The sequence below is a fragment of the Phoxinus phoxinus genome, assembly GCF_949152265.1.
Source record: "Phoxinus phoxinus genome assembly, chromosome: 24".
Taxonomy (NCBI): domain Eukaryota; kingdom Metazoa; phylum Chordata; class Actinopteri; order Cypriniformes; family Leuciscidae; genus Phoxinus; species Phoxinus phoxinus.
In genome coordinates, this window is record NC_136899.1 from 6,270,417 (window position 1) to 6,294,024 (window position 23,608).

Consider the following 23,608-nt stretch of genomic DNA (forward strand, 5'->3'; position numbering starts at 1 on the left):
CAATGTTTTTCAGAACATCATTCACATTAATGGAGGCACAATCAATCAAAGAAGATTTGAATCTCAAATTGTTTAATATTCCATTCACCTGAACACTGCAAACTACATTTCTGTGGCTGCCTGTGAATCCTGATAAGTTGGCTGCGTTTCTGCGTAGCTACGCTTCCTCGCCTAGTCGGGAGAATGCATTAATTAATACATTTGTTTGCGACAGGCACAATTATGCTGTTGTTCAGTGTGTACTTTAACAAGCAGAGAGGACTTTTTAGAAATGTCTGGCTGCTGAAGTGAGCGTTAAGGCCAGCACCCTCGTCATCTCTGCAAAGGAGACACGTCAGCACACCCCCGCACGCTTAATACGCCACTGATGATCGTTTGCACTGGCCTCGAGTTCACACCACTGGTGCGAGATTGATGCCATGTTGATTTTTAATGATGTGCGCTACGACACAAGCGGAGAAGGGGGGCGCGCCATGCATCCTGCACTGCGACCATGCAAAATGTCATTCTAATTATCTCACCAGCCAGCCAATGAGGAAGTAAACATTTACACTAACCTGTAACCCCCGAAGCCGAGACACGGGGCCCACATTCGGAGTGGAGCCCGATTTATTGGCAGACTCTGATCTGCCCGGCGACTAATCAAACCAGCCGGCAGCGTTTGGCTTCCATCCGTCTGTAAACAACACAGACTACGTGACATCTACATAACAAATATGAACTATCACCCTCGTAGGTGAACGCATGGGACCTCAATTATTCCAGTCTCCTTCAAATGTTTTTCGCGTGTTGCCGATCTGCAGATTGCCCTCATTAACCCCAACCGGTATTACTGTATTAATACAGTACACAAGGGAATTGCTTACAACAGTGCTAGTCAAATAAGATTGACAACAAGACTTTTTATTAATATGCAAGTTCACAAGTGTGCAATTACAGATAAGTACATGTTACTATGAAGGCTTACAGATAAGTACAAATTATTAAGTGAAACAATTAGATCAGCGGTATGAAACATTATAAAAAAATTTATGTAAGAATCTGAATGTTATTTTCTAATATGTAGGGTCACAATTTATCCCGATAAACATACTGTATATATATATATATATATATAGGCCTATATATAAAGTGTGCTGCCAAATCGATTAATTGTGATTAATCGCGATTAATCACATCTAATATAAAGGTTTTTGTTTATATAACATGTTTATATATATATATATATATATATACACACACACAGTACATATATATATATATATATATTCATGATTATATAAACAAAAAGTATGCGATTTATCCCGATTAATCGATTTGACATCGCCAATTATAAGTGTGTGTGCATGTATGAAATGTATGCATGTATATATTCTGACTATATTATATATATCAAATATTTATTTATTTTTTGGAGTAAAGTATGACCTGAGATATTTAAGCATATTATCCCCATAATTCTCATTACCTTAATATAAAAAAATATTATGGTATAGTTTGTAAATAATGGTAGTGTTTGTATTGCATTTAATTACTGCTGCTTTAAATAAACAAAAAATGTATTGAGGATTGTATAATTGAGTTACTGTTTTATAGTAATAGATTTTTTTCACATTATCGCATTGAGAATTCTAGGCTTAAGTGTCATTCAGATAATGTTATAATGTAAAGGGCTAAGTTTGCTTTTGATTTTGAGCTGAAATATGAGCCAGTATTGACCCAGTGCACTGCTATCCTGACCGGTCATCAGTGTGTTAGATGGTCTGTAGAGAGCGAGGTGCTTGTACAGTATGTGGAGTACGGATGGGCCCTGTATTTGTTGAGATAGAGGTAGTCAGACTTGACCTTTTGGGTTCAAGATGAATAACAGCTAGTCTTCATCTCTAATGTCTGGAAATAGTCATAGATGACCTTTACTTAAATGTTCAGTATATTTCTAGGGTAGACCGGCCCTCTAAATGACCCTGTCCAGATGGCTAATGCAATCAAAATCAACCACATTTGTTATTAAGGGTTAACGGGACATTAATGTCAATTAGAAATAAAAGTGGGTAACTAATACTTCGGGTTATAGTTTTAGAGGTATGCTGGCTTTTTGGATACAATATAGCATATATAACATAAAAACAAACCTTTTCTAATCATCATATGTTTTGGAAAGCAACGCCGAGTGTGATTCCCTGCCAAACCATCCACCATTCAATTAAAATCCATTCATTTCCTCATTCCCCATCACCACCTCTTGTATATGTGATTGCATTCTGTTGTGGATGTAGTGGACGATCCATCATTGTGGCTCTTGTTAAAGGATACAGCGTTCTTCCCACATCTGCATAAACAGCCATTATTCCCTCTGCTCAGATTCATTCCCATCAGCCCTCAGAGAAAGAGAGACAGGAACTTCACCTCGACAAATTGCCTTGCTATTGTTTCAGAATAACACCACGCTTTACACATCCTCTAAGATTATTTCTAGATAATTGGCTCCTGGAAATAAGGCAATTATTATTTTTTTAAAATCTAATTATTTGCTCCCCTCCCCCCTCCCCCCCTCGACAACAAAGTTAATTCTTCACACTGCAATTACGAAGTAAATTCGATGCTGTGATGTAGACATTTTTATCTTTTTTTTTTGTCCCGGATTTCTCTCAGCACACGGGCTCCACGACTTGAGGGAGGCCTCGCTTTGGCACGTAAGCTGTTGTCCTGGCAACCATCTTGATGCAGTGGACGATGGGGCAGACGCTGAGGCAGAGAGTACAGCCGGTGCAGCTGTCCCGGATAGAGGGGAGATGAGTCTCGGGGTCAAACACAATGGCCTGCCAGACACAGAGACATTAGAATCATTATATCCTCACCAGGGGCGACAACCTGCTACGGCTGGACGTCACACAATACAAATGCGACAAAGACTGTGTGCTGTCCGTACACTGAACGACACAGATGTGTGAGACCTGTCAAGAGCATGTCGTGTGGGTCATATTTCACACATTTCCCAAAATCAAAATAAGAAAATAATATTTGGCATTTCAGGGTTTTAGGGTTAAATTATCATTACAGTATTGAAAAAAACAATGAAATAATATTCAAACTGTATTTATACATCATGGCAGTATTTTATAGAATCTGCATTTTAATGTATTACATTTATGCACATTATAATATAATATAATATAATATCATATAATTAATATAATATAATATAATAGTATCATCGTGAAAATATTTGGAATATCTGCATTTGAATTTTTTCAGCTGGTTTAAAAATGAGGATGACGATGATTAATAATAATAATAATGTTATTATTTTGAAATGATTTCCACTATAATTATAATATTGTACAAAAACTATTATAATATAATATATTAATTGACAAAATTCTGAAGTATTTATACATAATAATATTTATAGTATCTGCCATTTTTTTAAGCTAGTTTAAAAATTATGGCAGGAACAACAATATCATTATTTTAATGTATTAATGTATTTAATGTATTTAATTTTATTTTCACTGCATTACAGTAATAAGAATTTGGGAGGGAAATTTGTGCAATTTGCATTGTGGCAATAGGGAAATATTGCCACAATGCAAAAAATCTTAAACGGGCTTAATATATAATTTCCTTTATGTAACATGTAACTTTTTATACTTTTTATACATTTTTGTTTGATATTGTAGTGAAATGTGAATACACTACGGAGCAGAGGAAGGAATGGCCATCAATCTAAACATTATACTAGACTGTTAAAACAATCAGTAAAACATTGTTTGTACGACAGGAAGATTAGACATTATTTTGGCAGGTGAACTCGAGTACGGGCACCTTTTCAAACATAACCGGATTGCCGCTGGCGTGTCAGACTGCTGTTTTGTATTGCTTGATGGACCACCTATTTGATCGTGACACATTATGTTGACGAATGCTCCTCTATATTAGAAAGCATTAATAATGTGTAATTCCTCTTAGAGATCCACTCACAGACAATGAGCGTCACTGTGAACAATTACTGCTTTGATAAAACCCGCACTCTACTTCATCAATACCCTTATGATAAATTGCAAGGGACATTTATTTAACAGGAGAGGGTGAGATGAATACTTTAATAAAACTGTCAGAGCCATCCCACTTGCCGTACTTCTGCAGGCTGAAGCACAAGGGGACATCACCATTTCCAGCGCTAATATTCATTAGAGTCTCTAAAGGGAAAATCACGTGCGCTAATAAGACACCTTTAGCCTGCCAGTAAGAGGCGCCATAGCAGCATTTGTTTTTTTGTTTGTTTTTATGGCTTTTTTGACACCTTTTATGCATCTTTTTATGTCAGGTTAGACACTAGGTATGACATAAATATTGGTATATTAGTTTCACCAGCAGCTATCACCCTGTAGCCCAAGACTGGTTGCCCACTGAAGCTAAGCAGGGTTGAGACAGGTCAGTATCTGGATGGGAGACCTGCTGGAAGAGGTGTTAGTGAGGCCAGTAGGGGGCGCTCACCCTGTGGTCTGTGTGGGTCCTAAGTAACGTCCCAGTATGGTGACGGGGACACTATACTGTCAAAAAGCACCGTCCTTCAGATGAGATGTTAAGCCGAGGTCCTGACTCTCATTGCTCATTAAAAATCCCAGGATGTCCTTTAAAAAATTGTAGGGGTGTATCCTGGCATCCTGGCTAAACTTGCCCATTGGCCACTGTCCATCATCACGGCCTCCTAATCATCTCCATATAAATACTGATTGTCTTCATCACTCGGTCTCCTCTCCACCAGTAAGCTGGTGTGTGGTGGGCGTTCTGTTGCAATATGGCTGCCGTCGCATCATAGGTGGACGCTGCACATTGGTGGTGGTTGAGGAGATTCCCCCCTTCTATGTAAAGCGCTTTGAGTGCAGAGAAAATCACTATATACAATGTAATAAATTATTTTAGTTTTGTATTTATAGTTTATATTGGTTTTAGTATTGACTTCAGTATAGAGGGTATGCATTGACGTCACTTTCCCGCCGGAAGACGTTCCCTCAGCCGGACTGAGTGGCAAAAGAGCTGCTTCATGACTGGATTTAATAGGAGAAACTGCGGAAACGGCAGTAAAAATAACGACTATCAGTTTAAAATAAAGGTTGGACTCGATATAGAGTTCCTTACCAAACTTACCAAAGATCCAGTGATCCATGGATATTGACATGCAGCCAGGAATCATATTTCCTGACATTTATATGTGCCTGATTTCGACGCCGGGGAAATAAATAAAGCAAATTTACCTGTGAACGCTTTATACAAATACAATATAGGTAGGTCTGAATCTGGGTGATCATTTATATCAATGTTATATATTGTCATATCATTTGTCAGTGTTTGTTTAAAAACATAAAATTAAGCAGAATATACGATGGTTTTACCCCAAAAGGCTTCTGCATATTGACACAAAGTGATAACTGGAAATCCACCTTTTGCTGCCTGGAGTCCAGTTGTTTCTATGAATTGCAACGATCAATTTGCTACTCTGTTCTGTAGCTTTCGGGAATCTGTAAAATTATACCTCAGATTTCTTGTCAAATCTATTTCTACAGTCAATCTCAAAGCTCTTTCCCATTTTAGATGTGTTTTATGTGTTTTTTTGCGGCATTCACGCTGAAAACCAATGCAGTCTTTTTGCCACTCGGTGGGCGTAATCGCAGTCACTCCGGCTGACGGTGACTTTACGCGCATACTCTCTATATTATTTGAAATCAAACAGAACGCTAAGCATGTACGCTAACTGCTAGGCCACATTTTGCCCATTCTATGGCATATTTTCATTGTTTTTGCAAACATAAACCTTATTCTGTTAGCTTGAGATGAAAAACTGCTAGTTTCTGAGAGCAGGACATGGTTCTTTTTCAGTTTATAAACCTACTAGCTGAAGACTTGGAGCCCTGGAAGGACCAGGAGCTGTAATTTAACAGCCAGAGGCATGGAGCTATCGCTTTGTGTGGGAACAAACAGGTGGTGTGTTGGTGTGTTTCTGTATGGGTGGGAGGACAGAGAGAGGTGCGCACCTGGTATCCAGCATCGTTACAGGTCATGTAACACTTCCCACAGTTAATGCACATCTCCGGATCGATCAGAGCTTGCACTTGCTCCTGAATGTTTAGCTCTTGATAGGCACCGATGTGTTTCAGAGCTTTGGCTATCACATCCTGAGCACAAAAACACAAACATATGGGAATTTCAGACCAAAGGTCAAAGGTCTTAAGGTTGGAAAACGCTTCTGAGCTACAACGATACACACGCAAGTGTATAATTTAAGCAAACCCACTTTAACTCTTGGCACAGGACCCTTGGGAGTGTAAACTCTTGTTCCTTCAGTGACAACAGCGTCGTCACTGTAGTCTTTCAGTTTCTTTTTGTGGTTTGCAATCGCCTCTTTCTTTTCTTTCAGGTACAGGCCAAAACTGGGCAGACTCTATGGGGAACAAGAAACAAACACACTGAATTTTTGTTATTGTTAACTAAAACTACAATTGAAATAAAGCTGGAATAAAATAAAACATAAAAAAATAGATATAACGAATACCAATACAGTTAAACATTTTTTTTACCAATACCGATTATTCAGAATGTTATCTGCCGATACCGATATTTAGAATTTCTTAAGGAATAAAAATCTGTCCAAATAAATCTGTAAACCATACAGGGAACCCTTTAATTTGGTACATTACTGTAATATAAGGTTGAGATGAACAACAGAGCCCAAATTATTACATTCAACTGCTATTTATTTTTAGATATAGGCTTATATTTACACTCAAATAAAAAATGAAAAATATATACTGCATACAACTCAGTTGCACTTAAGGTAGTTTTCCGCCTCCTTTTGATTGACAGGATATAATCAGCCCTGATTTTAAACAATCGGCCAATGGCCAATAGTGAAAATAATTGGTTTTATCGGCCGATACCGATTATTGGCCGATACATCTGTGCACTACAGTAAATACTATAGGCCTAATAGTAAAATAATTTACCCCAAGAACCAGTATTAATTTAGTATTATTTATTGGATTCTACCATCCAGTTCACTAAAGGGATAACTAGTGGGATACGTTCTTCTCACATTCTTCTCTGGACATTTGTTACACTATATGCTCTCCAAAAACAGATGCCTGATATCATTTGGTGATTTAGTTGAGTTTTCTTTGAGGTAACCAATTATATTTCCTGTCAAACTCAATTACGTTGAATTCTGAAGCACGCTCTTCCTTTCATGCAGTGCCATGTGTTCTCCTTTAAGATGCTCTCACCAAGAAGACCGATATTTACGCTTACTAGTGATGACTGATTCACCGGGCTTCAGATGCCATGTGTGCCAAAGCATCAGCGCTGCATCCCTCATTAGACCATCAGAGAAGTACACACGCTCACAGGAGAGCAAAACAAAGGCATTAAAGACACACGCTGCTCCCTTTCGAGGAGTGGCTACTCTTTTTCATCTTTGAAAATTAATGAGATCCCTTCTGTCAACATACAGCGGTTTAGAGTCTAATCTGCTCCGGGCTTAACCGCTTTCATTCCACGCGGAGGTGAGACTTCAGGTTTGTGGCGTTTTGCACGAGGCAGTGTTTTAATGTTAAAAGAAAGAAAACTTATTGGCAAGCACGCACGATCGATATTAGATTCGCGGTCCCCGAAGCAGCTGCGCACGTTGTCAAAATCGCTTGTGCATAAAAAGTCAAATGAAAACTGATGTAGGTCACGCAGAATGATTTCTGAGAGATTATTGTTCTTGGTTTACCACTTTTGTATCTTTTGAAGGCCCTGTACTGTAAAATCATGCAATATATTTGCAAAAATATTCATTTGCCATTCAGGCTTAAGACATTACTGTGGCGACGAACAGGGATTGCCGGCTCGCTCGGAATAGTGTGTGGAAGATTCTCCCGCTGATGGATTCAGGAGGAGTGTGACGACAGGAAACATGATCCTGGCCACTTCACACTCTCTCAGTGAGCTTCTCATATAGAACCTGGATGGCTTCACTTATTTAATTCTCCAAGCCAATTCTCACCACGCTTAAAAAAACAGGTCTTAGCAGCTTTCTGAAACATGGTAGATGGATTTTTGCTGGTCTCCCAGCTCTACACATAGGATTCCTACACATTTGGCGGCTCTATGTCAGTGGATATTCAGGGCTTAGTCCAGACCCTTATGAATGCATATGGAGAAATCTTTAGATTAAATACTGGAATATTAAATACTGTCAAATAAATTTGAAAAGCATAATTTTTATGAAGTATGAATCTTTTGTTTTTAAAAGAAGTCTCGTATGCTCACCATGGCTGCATTTATTTGATCAAAAAACAGTAATATTATAAAATATTATATAAATTGTAATTTATTCCTGTGACGCAAAGCTGAATTTTCAGCATCATTACTGAAGTCTTCAGTGTCACGTGATCCTTCAGAAATCCTTCTAAGCAGAAAGAATTTCTTCTTATTATTTAAATGTCAAAAATTAATATAATACAGGATTTTTTCAGGATTTTTGAATAGAAAGTATAAAAGAACAGCATTTATTTGAATTAAATTATTTGTAACATTATAAATGTATTTACTGTCAATTTAATGGATACTTACTGAAGAAAATAAGGAACCTTAAAAGGAACAGTTCACCCAATATATATATATATATATTTAATGTAATTCCAAACATCTATGAGTTTTTTCTTAAGTATTTTTCCATTGTTGCTTTGGACCCCACTGACTTTCACTGTCACAGTTGAAACAGTATCTTCTTTCTCTTTCTGAAGAAGTAAGTCAATATGATATGAGGATGAATAAATTATGACAGAATGTTAATTTTTACATGAACTATCCCCGTAGCGCTTGAAGCTGAACCTGGGAAACACGCATCGCATAATCGCATTACAGATCAAACTACAATCAGATCTGAAGATATTCCACATTAGAGTTCATGCGAAGCCAACAGATGACATTTCTAGTAAGTAAGGCTGTGAATTTGAATACCGTTTTTCGTCACATATACAAAATAAAACATTCATTTAATGTCGGAGTCGATGTCAGTGATCAAAAGATGTTAATCTTTCGCTCTTCTGATTTCTTCAGGTACAGCGAGCGGGTGTCAGGCAACAAGTCTGAAGGTGAAAGACTCAAAGACGGGCAATGACAAGGCTACCTACATGAAAGAGCGACGCGGGTTCAAAGCAAAGCCAGGCGTCGTTTCTCAGCCGAACGCTTCCATGCCATCCAACTATTAAGTCTTATTGCTCTTTCAACTGCTCATTGTGCCATTAAGAAAAGATATCAACTCATGAGTCAAAAATAAAAGTCATAAAGAATGCTATAAACAACCCTGAAGCGTAATAATCATGTGATTTATCCACACTCAACCACTGCAGCAGGCTATAATTAAATATGAAAACCCTAAATTTATCTAAGAGCGTTCAACCCTCATTAATTTGAACCCAGGACAGCACAAAGTCTTTTTTACAACCACAATGTTTTCCCGTCATCTCGTTCCCACTTCTTCATGACACTGCGAGAGGCTCTCGGGTGAACCAGCATAAACCGCAGTGAGAGAGTGAGGCCCTGGGAGACAGCGTAAAGCTAAGAGCCCGGCCCTAGGTGCGACTCCAAGGGAGGAAGACATTCCCTCAAGCTCATTAAGGGGAAGCGCTCGTCTCCAAACTCCCAGCATGCTGTGCATCATCCACGCTTATTTGTTTTGTAATAATTTAGTGGCCCGCTACTGAAAAGTCATCGAGCTGTGTCTGGTTTAATGAAAAGTACCGGGTGGCGTCCACCACCCTACGTGCTGGTCCTGTGTCTTCTGCTATCACACAGACAGACTCTCCTAATTGGATGCAGTTTTTTTTAAAGTACACACACATTTCCTCACTTGTACAGTCCTCTCAAATCTGTAAACAACACATAGCACACATCAGCCGCGCAAAGATTAATTTATGTGACAGACAGCTTGATTCAACTTATTGTTTACACAGAACACAATATTACAAAGAGGAGACAATCACTGAAACAACTACTGTCATGTCTTATGCCACAACTACAATTTAAAAGTGAATTGTGTCATTTTTTTAATGTTAAAATCAGTGTTGTTATTGTTAACTAAAAATCATATGTATTTTTGGTAATTGAAATAAAGCTGAAATAAATTAAAATACGAAAAAATTAAATACAAAATGTTGAAATAAAATAAAATTAAGGAATTGTAGTAAAATTATTAGAAATAAAACTGAAATAAAAAAATGGTATAGAATATATACATAAATATTTAATTTACTCCATAGAAAATATTTGGAGAACAAAAACTAATACAAATGGCAAAAGCGCTATAACATTAACTATGAGTATACTATAAAATAGTATATAAATAATACTAAAATAGCACTGGTTATAATTCAACAACAGCAACACTGCCACAACCAATGACACGAGTTAGGACAGGAAGTCTGTTTGACCAACCAATGGATGACGAGGGTGTGTTCTGGAAACCTGTTTGTAAAGTATGACTTCACCGATTTTCAATCCGTTTTGTATTGTTACGATGTCAGTAGTATATGTAAATCAACAATGTTTACTCAGTCTCTGTTACCTGTACAGAAAAAAAATCACGTTTATTCGTCAGCAAAACGTCACCGGATGACAAAACGTATGGATGACAACCCAGTGCATTATGGGTGTTGAAGTTTTCATACCTATTTGGCAAAATGAAAATTATTTTATAATTTACTCACCCTTATGTTGTTACAAACCTGTATGAGTTTCTTTCTTCTGTTGAACACAAAATAACACATTTTGAAGAATGTTGTTAACCAGACAGTCAATGGTAGCCATTGACTTCTTTAGTATTTTTTTTTCACCTTGGCCATACATTTATTCAATCGTAATTTCGTGTCAAGCCCTTCCTTTTATCCCATCACACTTTTACGGCTCTAAGGCTTCCCGGAACGACGGCAGCAGCGTGTTATGCATTGCGATTGGCCATTGTCTCGTGGGTCAGATCTGAGAGAGGGCTAATGAAAGACCCCATTGAGCAGTCGGACAATCGCTTGGCAATAACAGTACATCTTCACTCTGGCCAGGCAAACAGGACCGCGATCCCTTCATATCTAATGTGCACTAAAGCAGTGCTCTAAACTGTTCTCCACAGGCCCGTTCATATCTCGACGCACAAATGACCCCATATGTCACCTAAAATAAACATGATTCCAATGGAGCGGTTAGATTACAAGATGGGATGCTTCAAAGATAAAGTGTGTGATTTCTGTGCCACTAACATCACCAGACAGAATTGAAAAAACAAAGAATGCGTTCAAACTAATTTCCCAAACACTCTGTTTGTCATTGGTTAGGTCACACAAGTAGGCCAGCGCTAAACTCATGCCACTGGTTGAGAAAATATTGTTGGTTGGGATGTTAAAACAGTGTTAATCTTTTTCAAGCGTGTTGCGTAACACGAGAATGAACCTCATTTAGTACGATCTCTTTATAAACTTTTTAAAGCATTAAAGTGTCAGTTGCGTAGCTGCCAATGGAGGGACAGAAAACTCTCAGATTTCATCAAAAAGATCTTCATTTGTGTTCTGAAGTCTTACGGGTTTGGAACGACATGAGGGCGAGTAATTGATGACAGAATTTTCATCTTTGGCTGAACTATCCCTTTAAGCTGGGATACAAGAAGGTGTTGTGTCAGCCAGTGAAGGTCTCCAGACTGATATTACCTGTCAGACCGCTTTTAGACATCACCTCCTTTGACTGACAGCTCACCTGTGGCAAGTTCGATGAGACTGAAAACAGCGAGCAGCCGAGCACCATCCCGGACACGGTTTAAATAAAGCTTGAAAGACAGAGAGAGAGCAAAGGAATAAAAAGACAGAGAAAAACAGTGCCAAACTGACGACAGAAGAGATAAGAAAGGGTGATGGAGGACAGCGAGGGGTGTGAGAAAATTTGTTAGCCACAAAGAATAAAAAAGGCAGCTTGATCACTCCACAACGTGAAGGAAAGAAGACAAGAGCACAGAAGTCGCTGTGGTTTATAAAACGGAGCCTAAGGGAGCGTTCAGCAAAAGACAAGTTTGTTTTTTTTCTTCCCGCCGAGGCAGCGAGCATCGCTCTCTCAGGGGATGAGCAGTTGGGTTTCCTCTGCCATTTCTAAAACGCTGCGCTTAGGCAGTGCAACACTGAAACTGTTGCCTGTTTGTGTGTCTGCTGGACATCTGATCCGCTTTCTCTCAGCTAGGCTGGACCGTGGGGGTATTAACACTTGTAAACAGCGCTCTGGCTGCCTGTGCAGCTCGCTGTTGCCTGGCAGGACTATAATGGTAATGAAGCCTTCAGCAAGGTTGTCTTGCCTCACACTGTCAGGGGCGACACAACGCCCTGGTTAGGGGAGAAAGAGGAACAGATGGAGCCTGTGTGTGTGTGTGTGTGTGTGTCACATATAAATACCTGTTTGTTTTAAACCAGATGCTTCCAAGTATGTTTTTCAAATCTTAGTTTATATTGTTGTGTTGGTGTATGAACACACCTTGAATACAGTGACTGAATGGTCCAGATACACTACATGTGATGGTAATGATATTTCTCACTTTTTGGGGAATAGTCTTGGACCTGCTAAATGTTAGCTAGCAGTCAATAACATGCATTTATTTGATTAAAATATACAGTAAAACTGTAATATTGTGGAATTTTATTACAATTTAAAACCGTTTTCTATTTGAATTTATTTAAAAATGTACTTTATTTCAGTGTCGCATGATCCCTCAGAAATCATCCTAATATGCAGATTTGCTGCACAAGAAACATTTCTTATTAAAACTGTTGTGCTGCTTAATATTTCTATAGAAATGGTGATATTTTTTCGGGATTCTTTGATGAACAGAAAGTTCAAAAGAACATTTGATTGAATAACATAAATGTACGTACGGTTTAAATGAGTTACTGTTTGTGTATAATTGTGTTTACTGTCATTTTTCATCAATTTAATGCATATCATAAAAAAATATATTTTTACTGACCCCAAACTTTTGAATGTTGGTGTAAATCAGAAATACATTTCTGATAAAACACCCTTTTTTACCGAAGATCAAAACGTCGAAACAAATCGCAGCAATGATGTCATAATTCATGCATACTGAACTGTGATTGGTCTTTATCACATCTCCTTGCAAGCAATGCAAATCTATTCTTCTTATACATCCATCTGACAGAGAAGTCGCTTGCCAGAACTGTAGAAAAGCAGACGTGAAGTACAATGCTCACATGGTCTACTGTTCATTGATTTTTCCTCTCCTCTCTCGGTTTACAAAAGACCGCCTGTCAAGCATACATCCCCGTGACCCGTGCGGTGAGTGGCTTTTCCTCCTTTTGAGCAGGAACCCTGAATGCGTTTCTACGCTGCCTGGGGACACGTGGGCCGCTGTGATGTTTCTACACGACACTCCACAGCTTCCCTCGGCTTTCCCCATTGTTGCCGCGACTCCAGCACTAATGTCCTGTCGACATGGAAATGACTTGCACTTATCAGCCTGCTTCTCTTTCGTTTTATTCCTTCATTCCCCGACGCTCATTTGGCATTAGCATTTAAACTATTGCGCTGAGCCGCCTTGCAGTCGGGAGCTGAGAAGTCGTGTTAGAAAACACTAGGCGGGCTTCAAAGCTTTTCCCTCGGCTGGTGTATTAGCAGAAAGGCTGTGATCTGATAAAGGCCTTTAATTCGCTGCTTTGAAAGGAGTTTACTGAAGTTTTGCTCATTTACATGCCGCCTAATATTCCTTGTGCACAAATAATGAGGGAGATTACCGAGGGCTGAACGTACACGTGAAGTACAAACCATTAAAAGCGTGAAAAGCTGCCTTTGTCAAATCTCATTTTCTGATTCTATATTATGTTGTTGCTGCTATGTAAATGCCGTGTGCGAGGAAGAAAAGTCGAGATATAAAAATAAACCAATTATTTTCTCCTGGAAGTCGAAGCTCCTTTGGTCATTCAAACTTGGGGAAATTCGATCCATCTGCAAGACCTTGTGCGCGCTTTAACCTCAGCCATGTTAAAACGGCTCAATTTGGTCCAAGTGCTTCGTTTTTGCAGAAGAAACCGTAAAACAGGGCCATAACGACTAAGCGCTGCACTATAATGTTCTTTCACCTTTGAGATTGCACTCTGTGTATTGGACAGCGCTGTTATTACATGGAATTTTACGAACTAACAACAAGTAAATGGATGGATGCAAGTCCAGGGTGTAACACTAATGCTGCATTAATGAGCACTTGTTCCTAAAGCTGTAGAATTATGGGAATTGCGTTTAGCTCCTTAATGGCGTGTCAGAGAACTGTAATAATGAAAGCAGTGTGAGAGGAAGTTGGGGAGGGGTAATCATCAGTAAAAGGGTGTTTTAATACAGCTGTGAAGTCTTTTACCCTTCCTTTGAGTTCCTCCAGCGTAGGCACAGGCTTCCCCTTCTGATGGCGGGCCGTAGGAGGAGACTGGCCGTCCCAGTCCTGGAGCTCCTCGATGCTTTTCAGGTAGAGCAGGGCTTTCAGACCGGTGCAGTAGTCCTCGATCACGGTGAAGTCCTGGTTTTGTACCGCACTGCACACCTGTGGGAATACACACGTTGAGCCAGATTCTTTAATACCGGTTCAGGACGGAGCTGTGGTTTAGTAACTAGTGCACATATGGGCAATGCAATTTCAAATTTGACTTGCAGCATTTCCCAATTCGTATTACAGTCATGTCCTCTCACTACCATTATGCTGTAAATAAAATGTCTTATAAAATCACAATACACCTCCACATATATGTAACATCACGACAGAATGGCACCATCTTAAAGCTGCTGTAAGCATATATATTTTATTACCACATACACAATATTTCTACAACCAACAAATGTGACTGAAATAGGTGCACTGAGTATCATGTCTCTGTGACAAAATAAATATAATAGTAAAAAAAATAAAAAAATCCAACAATAAAATAGATAAAATAAATAAAATAACATATAAAATAAATAAATAAATACAAATCAAATCAAATATAGATTTTTTTGATACCAACAAACTGTTGGAACACAACATTTTTGGAAAACCTTCAGGTGAAAAATCTTTTGGTTTGCGGCAGTAAAAAATAAAGTAAAAGTAAAAAAAAAAAAAAAAAAAAAAAAAATATATATATATATATATATATATATATATATATATATATATATATATATATATATATATATATTAAAAAAATACAAATATTTTTTACAAATTATAAAGCAAAAAACAATGAAACAAATGTGTTTCAGAAAACATGTTTGGAGACTGTCATAATTTCTGCTGATCTGTTTAATTCCATCATTTTGAAACACAAAAGCAGAAATGTACTGACCACTCTTTCGCCTACAGTATAACGAAAATCTATTTACAGTAGATGCGGCATCTTCTGGTTAGCAATTTGACCAATTGTCACTTTTTATTTCAGATACTTTTTTTCATAATTGTGTTTGTCGGTCTGGATTTACTTGAGTAAATTAGTAAATAAAGGCCGCATTTTAATTTCTAGGTGAGATATCCTTTTAAGTTGTAAAAATCTAAGGTTTGTAAGGTTCGAACCTACAATCCTTCAGATACCAGGTCACACCATTAACCACTAGGCTGCATGCACACTAACAAAACCCATGCAAATAAATATATATACACACATACACATCTACGGAGAGAGGGAGAGAGAAATGAAGGTCATTAAAACATGTGCCATCCTTCAAAAGACAAACGTCAGCACGCTGAATCAAAGCAGTACTACAACGCACATGGTCTGAAATGCAGAATACAATTGACCTTAAGAGAAATCTAATTCATTCTCTCATTACTGGCGGGGCAGAGACGAGTCCGATAACGCAGAGCTTATGCTCACTCATCAACCGCACGTCAGCGCGCGCCCGAGCCCTTTCCATTGACTCTCTCACACTTCTGCAGCTCAGAGACTGTGATATGTGCGGAGCGCTTGAAGCCTGGCTTTGTGCAAGTGTCTACGGCACTTCAGATGGCAGTCACACCGCGTCTTAAGGAAGCAGATAAGACACGCTTATCTCCTGGCGCTATCACCGATCTGACATCAGCCAGAGTCGGGCCGAGAACTGCCTTCTTTCACAGGATTAGCATTCAGTCGCTTTGCAAACGCTCACAGCTGGTTCCTGACTCGACACGTAGACCTTTGGATCTCGACTCTCTTGGAGTTTGTATCTGATATCTCGCTTTTAGTTTTGGGATTGGGTTTGATAAAAGGTTCTTATTCGTAGCCAGTTCAATTTTTAGATTGATTTTCATTCCTTTAACAGTTCTTGAACGTCTGCAGTCATCCATCGACGCAGATGAAAAAGCGCAATAAAATACTATAGACAGATTGTCCTGCAATGCTACTGAAACTGCTTAACTATACTATATCATATCATATCATATCATATCATATCATATCATATCATATCATATAGGCCTTTATTAGATAAAGACTTGCATTTTTGCTGTGATATCTTGAATTTTAGAGCCATTCTAACTGCATTCTATAGGCTCTTTTACACAGTGAGATGTTGCCCTGATGTTCCTCACCAATCAACTGTGTGGAATGTAAGAGGGACTAGGTCTGGTGTGGGTGCCAAATTATTCTAACGCGTGTTAAATCGAAAGCCCTATATAGTAACGGTCAAAAGTTTGGAAACATTACTATTTTTTATTGTTTTTGTCTCATCAAGCCTGCATTTATGTGATAAAAAATACAGAAAAAAACTGTGAAATATTCAAATTTAAAAAAATGGTTTTCTATTTTAATATAATAAAAATAATAATTTATTTCTGTGATGCAAAGCTGAATTTGCAGCATCATTACTCCAGTCTTCAGTGTCACATGATCCTTCAGAAATCATTCTAATATGCTAATATTTCTGACATTCTAGTATTTTTTGAAACCTGTGATATTTTTTTCAGGATTCTTTGATGAATAAAAAGTTAAAAAAGAACAGCATTTATTTAAAATATAAATCTTTTGTAACAACATAGACTCCTGTTCAAAAGTTTGGGGTCAGTCAATTTTTTTCTTTCTTTTTTTTTAAAGAAATTAATACTTTTATTCAGCAAGGATATGTTAAATTGATAAAAAGTTATATTGTTAGAAAAAAACTATTCTTTTTTACTTTTTATTCATCAGCGAATCCTGAAAAAAGTATCACAGATTCCAAAAATATAGTAAGCAGCACAACTGTTTCCAACATTGATAATAAATCAGCATATTAGAATGATGTCTGAAGGATCATGTGACACTGAAGACTGGAGTAATGGCTGATGAAAATGCAGCTTTGCATCAGAAAAATTAATTATACTTTAAAGTATATAAAAATAGAAAATCATTCATTTAAATCGTAATAATATTTCACAATATTACTGCATTTCTGTATTTTTGATTAAATAAATGCAGGCTTCTTTCAAAAACATTAAAAATAGAAAATAATGTCTCCATACTACAATGTTTTGTTCAGTGAGAAAGGAGGGGGCTGCGAATGGAATCATTAAGGAACCCAAATCGTTAAGTGGAATCGGAACCAAATCATTACATTCCTAACAATTCCCATTCCCTCCTCCTCGCAGTCACAAGAAAGGCTTTCTCAGGGGGAGGGGGGGTGCAGATCATGGGCCGTGCTGCGTCATTTGTATATTTAAAAATTAAATCCCACGCGGCATACCTCATGCTGAGAAAATGGAGGCATTTACCCTGGCTAGCGCATCTCTGGGAGATATGTTTTCATTAGAATTCTAATTTGCATAAAACTTGTTTCTCTCCCCGCATATGCCACAGTTCGTATCTACACATCACAAACGAATGTTTGTTTTTTTGAACGAGGCCAATTCAGGTCGATGTCATTTCACCTTGATTTAACATCAACAAATACGCGAGTCCACTGATGCCTGCAGCAGTTTAACAATTGATTCGTAATTATTGCAGTTAACAGAGCAGACGACGTCAATTGGACACCGTTTTAACAGGTTTGTGAGGATCGGTGGTCCTAGGATGGGTGGTCTATCGCTCATCAAAGAAAAACTATACACACGTATGTGCCATAACCATTTTTGTGCGCAGAAAACCTGGGATTTGAGCTAACAAATGATTCATTATGATTAAAAGAAGAGCAAACACAACTAAACGGCGTGATGTCTGATGAGGCCGTAAAATCCAAGGCTTGTTGCTCTGTGAGTCGCTGCCCATTATTGCTTTTCATTTGATGCAGAACATCAAAGCTATCCTGACCCGGAGTATTTAGCGCTAATGTGGCCGAGTCCTGAAATAAATTTGAAGTGAGAATTTCTAAGTAGTTTCCAGGCAATTGAGACGGCAGGTCCTTTTTATCTGCGCTGAAAACTGTGGTGGTGCATTGATTTCGACTCCTTCTGAGATCTCAGACGCTTTTAGATGCAGCGCTCCTGCTCTTTCCATCTCCCTCTACCCTCATCTTGCTCTCTTCCTCTCTCTCTCTCTCTCTCTCTTTCTGTCTGCTCTTTTATTTCCTGCAATAAAATTGGCATTTAGCCGTGCATCTCCCCCCAAAGAGATTTAGTTTGGCATCCAAATGTTACAATGACTATGCATGAAGCTCTTGTCCTTTTTGATTCGCACCGATTGACCAACACACCGGGAAAATACGAGCAACTGATATTTTGTCTAGCGCTTCAGGTAAAAGACTGCATCTTTATGGAAGTCACTGGAAGTAAATACGTTTCACAAGCCACTGAACCAGAGGACTATATTTAGTCAATACAGTCTAGTTTGGTATCTAACAAGTGGATGCAACCTTTAGCCTTTTTTTCTACAGATATAAGCATTCTTTCGCTTCTTTTTTAATGTGTGGTCGCACAACTGAAAATGCATGTGAATTTAAGGATAGTTCACCCATAAATTAAAATTCTGTCATCATTTAGTCACCAGGATTTCATTCCAAACACCCGGATTTCATAAAGGTTGCAACAATGGCCGTGTTGTATTTTTGGCATAAACATACATTCGGTCAACAAACTTGTTATTTTAAAACCTAAATTAAAACAGGAAACAATGCAGTTTAGTCCGGTTTTCCTTACATAGTAAAATCATGTTTTATTGACATTTTGAAGTAAAATCCTGTTTGTTCAGAACATTTCCAATATTTTTATTTTGGTTGTATATATCAAATGTGTATTTGCAACTAAAATGTATTTTTCTCAAATGTGCAGTTTTTATACTGATAATTTTTTGTCTTCAAATACACTGTAAAACAATTATATGATCAAAAACTTATGCCAACATGTTTGTACATTGCTTTAACTCATCAAAATAAGTTAAAGTTATACAAAATTCAACTCATTTTTAAAAATCAGTTTAATGTAATTTAAGTTGAAATTACTTAAACATATAAGTTGATTGTACTTTTTTTTTTTTTACAGTGCCTTGCACCACATTCTGGCCACAATATTTTTTATATTTCACATCTAGAATGTTGTACTAGATTCAACTTAACTACTACCAGAGCAACATTATAAAAACGTTGTTTGGTTTCTGAGGCAGAATCTAACCTTGCTGCTTGTTAAACCTCATATGTTGTTAACAAATCATTCGTTTCCTCTCTACGGAAACATTTAGCAGTATGAAATGATAAAATGGCATTTCCTTTAAATGGCATTTTAAAACTAACTTAAATGTTCCAAAAAGTTGCAGTTTTTTTTAAGTGAAAACACATTATATTGACGTTTTGAGGATACTTAAAGTCCCTCTCTTTAAAACTGCTGTGAACCAAAGACGGTCTCAAAAACGCGGTTTGAAATCGCTGGTGTTTCTGACGTCACAAACTACCTTGTAACCAATCAGGTCAACGTGTGATCATCAACGAGTGGATCTCTGAGCTGGTGTGAGTGAGTGGAGGCGGGGATAATTTGCATATTCATGGTTCCGCGTATACTAGATGAAGCAAGTGTAGAGTTACATTCAAGCTATTTTTAGGTAATAATAATTTTTTTTTCAAGGACATTTTTTTTGTTATATGTCATTTTGGTGATCAAAGATGAGTTTTAAGGGATACAATTATTGACTACAGGGGGGCTTTAAAGAAAACCAAAAAGATAGGAATTTTCACAATGTTTCCATAACATTTTATTTGATTACATGAAAATAAAATGAACTAAAAGTTGATCTACAATTATCTAAATGCGTGAACAGTATGTCATGTTCTGAATTTTACATCTAGAACGTTGTACTAGAACTGCAAGCAAACAGCAACCTTGTAAAAATGTAGTTTCTGAGGCCGACTCTAACCAGGCTGCTTGTTGAAAGCTCGCTTTGTGTTGCTGTAGACAAATCTTTTGTTTTACGCCCCTCTCTACGGAAACATTTAGCAGTTTGAAACGAAATTACAAAATCCTGATGCTTTCTAGGCCACAAGTCATTTTTACTACTTGATGACGGTCTCTTTATTGCTGCTCGCAACTGTTTACATGCACCGGGAAGGACCCAAATTACAGTGTGGATCATTAAGATTGAACCAGCTCTGCCATTAGTGAAATATTGCTCCATTGCCCCCAAAGACCTCCCTATGAAAACGCTGTCCTGATCTCCTACAGCTGCCACTAAATGCAGCTATTTTACTGTCTCATTATGACAGGCGAAAATCTATCATAACAGCCCAATCTTATTAAAGGAGCAGACATTACATTTTACAACAACACCGTGAGTGTGAACGTTTGACATCATTGCTTCAGTAAATGAAAGTCATTTGACTGTGTTAAGCTAGTAGCATTCCAAGATCTTTGGATTTTTCTTGAATAGTAACAGGCGCTAAACACAGGTAGGTTACTTTTACACTATCATCACACATGAAAGTCAATACGGCCCCATGAGGAGCCCCGGATCCCCTACAGGGTGATTGCAAAGCGATGTATTTGGTAATGAATCAACTAAAGAGTATCGATTGACAAGGGGGTCACATTAGCTGCGGTAGAATAAAGTACATGCTCGCAGAAACCCAGTAACGTTTCAGCGATGTGGGTTATTAGCTCGCCTGGTTTGTCAAATAACGCTATGTAATTTGAATCAAGACAAAAAGGAACAAGCATTTAAAGGCAAAGGAATTCTGTCATTATTTACTTACCCTCACATTGTTCCAAAACAGCATGACTTTCTTTCTTCTGAGAAACACAAAAGAAGTACTTTGAAAAATATCTCATTGCTTTTTGGCTTGTTATATGGACCTCAATATTTTCCAATATACATTTTTTTTGTGTTCTGCAGAAGAAAGAATTTTTCTTTTTGGGTGAACTAAGTCAGTATCGTTGAAGACAAACATAAGCACAAATGCTGCATTCAAAATCGAATACTTTCTTACTTATAGTAGGCAAAAAACAGTACACCAGGTAGTATGTCCGAATGCATAGTGAGCGAAAAACAGTACGCAAAAAGCACCCGGATGACCAACTACTTCCTGCGGGATTCTGAAGTATGCATACGATGGACACTTTACTTTCCCATGAGGCCACGGGAGAGGAGTTGTGAATGAGGGTGAAGCGACGCAACTGACACCGTATGTCACATGACAACATGGCAAATGTAGTACGTCAGAATTTCATTCATACTACACACATTCATACTAAATTTAGCTGTCACAAAGTAAGTCTCAAACCAAATATAGTACTATAGTGTGTGATTTTGGATGCAGCTAAATACTTTTTTTTTTACCATTTCAATAAATGCAATATTAAAACTAACTCGGACATTCCAAAAACATTGCAGTGTGGTCAGGATTTCAGGATTGTTTTTGTGAAAGCACATTATATTGACATTAGGCTTGCAGTGATAGTCGGTGTTACGCGGTGTTCAGCCGCACACCGATTACATCACTCGCCCACCGCGGCACCGCCCACCAAATTGCCAGTAAAAGTAAAATGCGCACGGCCGCACAGACATTCATAAGCGATTTAAAAGTAAGGTGGAAAAGAGCGGGAAAAACTAGGAAGCCAAACAGAAAACCCACCAGGTAGGCATTTTTACAATGTTTCTAACACATCTTATTTTGGTTTTATAAAAATAAGATGTATGTGCAACTAAAATATATATATTTTTTTGTAATCCAAATAGTCTAGTAATTTTCAAATGAATCATGAACCAGTTCTCTCAAATGATTCAGACCAATCTGCAAAACATTTGGACATCACTCAATTGTAAAATCAGGTCGATTCAACAAGCATTTTTTAAGGGGATAAATCATCCTAACAAACTGATTTTCTAAAACAAATATTTTCAATGCTAATCTAGACATCCCAATGCTAATCTGACCGACACTGCTGGTGTATCTGACATCATCACAGTCTGTGCAGAATGTGGAAGAACCACAGCCATGAACTTTGAGTTATGATTTTAATAAAGGATCTGCTGTTCTCCAGGATGCCGTGCATCATTTGAATGGAATGATTTGTCCTTTTTTTTTGCACACATTTGCTTGACTTTTAGGGAAATTTACACCAGAAAGACTGCAGGTATCACCGAAGCTCTACACGATTATCTTTACGGTTTCGCAGTTCTCTTAGTTAATGGGATAAATCAGGCTCTGCTTCCAACATACCCTACATCTTGTCTTCAATAACCAAGGAAAGTCAAAACTCCACAGGTTCAACACCATTCGATCCGGAGAAATCAATACAGGATATGAATGGACTTCATTATATTATTTGTTCTTAGGAGAATACTTTTGATGCGCCGTGGAATCGATGTGTCTGCTTAGAAACAATAGCGCGAGCGCCTACAGCGTTTGTGTTTACACCGAGACGTTTTGTGTCTTTTGAAGAGCCTGATTCTCCCATTCAGTCCTTCCAAGTCCCTTCAGTTCCGACTACAAGTCTCGCTGATTGCAACAGTTCGAATTACGGCGCATTCTTTCAACCGCTACCGTTCCTAAACCAAAAGGTGGTTCGTTCTCCATTGACCCAGACCTGACCTGAATTCGGCAGGCGTGCGGGGAACGAAACCAAGCCAGGCCCGGTTGAGCGGGTTTTATCCTCGAGGATAAAACACTGCGAAGGAAGCAGCAATCAGAATCAGTTTTTGGCGGCGCTGATGAAGCACACAGATGTGTGTTGCATGCAGTTTCTCAGCAGTCAGACTCTTTGATGTGTTTGAAAGGACGCGTGTCACAGCGGGTGTTCTCGACAAACTCATCTTCCAGATCCAAACCCCACGATTCACAGCACTAATCCTCCACTAAACCCAAAATATTAACACAAAAACGCATTTTCTTTCATCACTCGCAGGAACATTTCCAAAGCAAGAAAAGCATCACAAATAGTGATTATATTGAGTAAGATGAAATACAAATTACGGCTTTTTAAAGCGGAGGATCTGTAATCGAAAGCATTATGATTCTATTAAGAGCCCAAGTTATTCTGTAATTAAATTTTCATATTAACTCAAAGGACAAATGTCTGAATGCAAAAAAGGCTCTTCAGATCCCAAGTGTTCCCACTGAACAGGTAGGAGAGGGAAAGACATTACGGAAACATTAAATCAACCTTTAAAAATAGTAAATGCATTTATTCAAAGAT

The 23,608-nt window shown here is 38.0% G+C and overlaps 1 protein-coding gene across 4 annotated transcripts in view; it reads right to left on the bottom strand.

Annotated features, from left to right (window-relative positions):
• Window positions 1–907: 907 nt before the first annotated feature.
• dpyda (dihydropyrimidine dehydrogenase a) overlaps window positions 908–23,608 on the bottom strand; it is a 172,490-nt gene continuing 149,789 nt past the window's right edge. For all 4 annotated transcript variants that reach the window (XM_079601495.1, XM_079601497.1, XM_079601499.1 and 1 more), the window contains 4 exons: window positions 14,438–14,617; window positions 6,296–6,442; window positions 6,036–6,176; window positions 908–2,819 (listed from right to left, as the gene is read on the bottom strand). In XM_079601495.1, coding sequence (XP_079457621.1) covers window positions 2,649–2,819; window positions 6,036–6,176; window positions 6,296–6,442; window positions 14,438–14,617 — 639 coding nt within the window. In that variant the 3' untranslated portion in view covers window positions 908–2,648. The remainder of the gene's footprint in view (window positions 2,820–6,035; window positions 6,177–6,295; window positions 6,443–14,437; window positions 14,618–23,608) is intronic.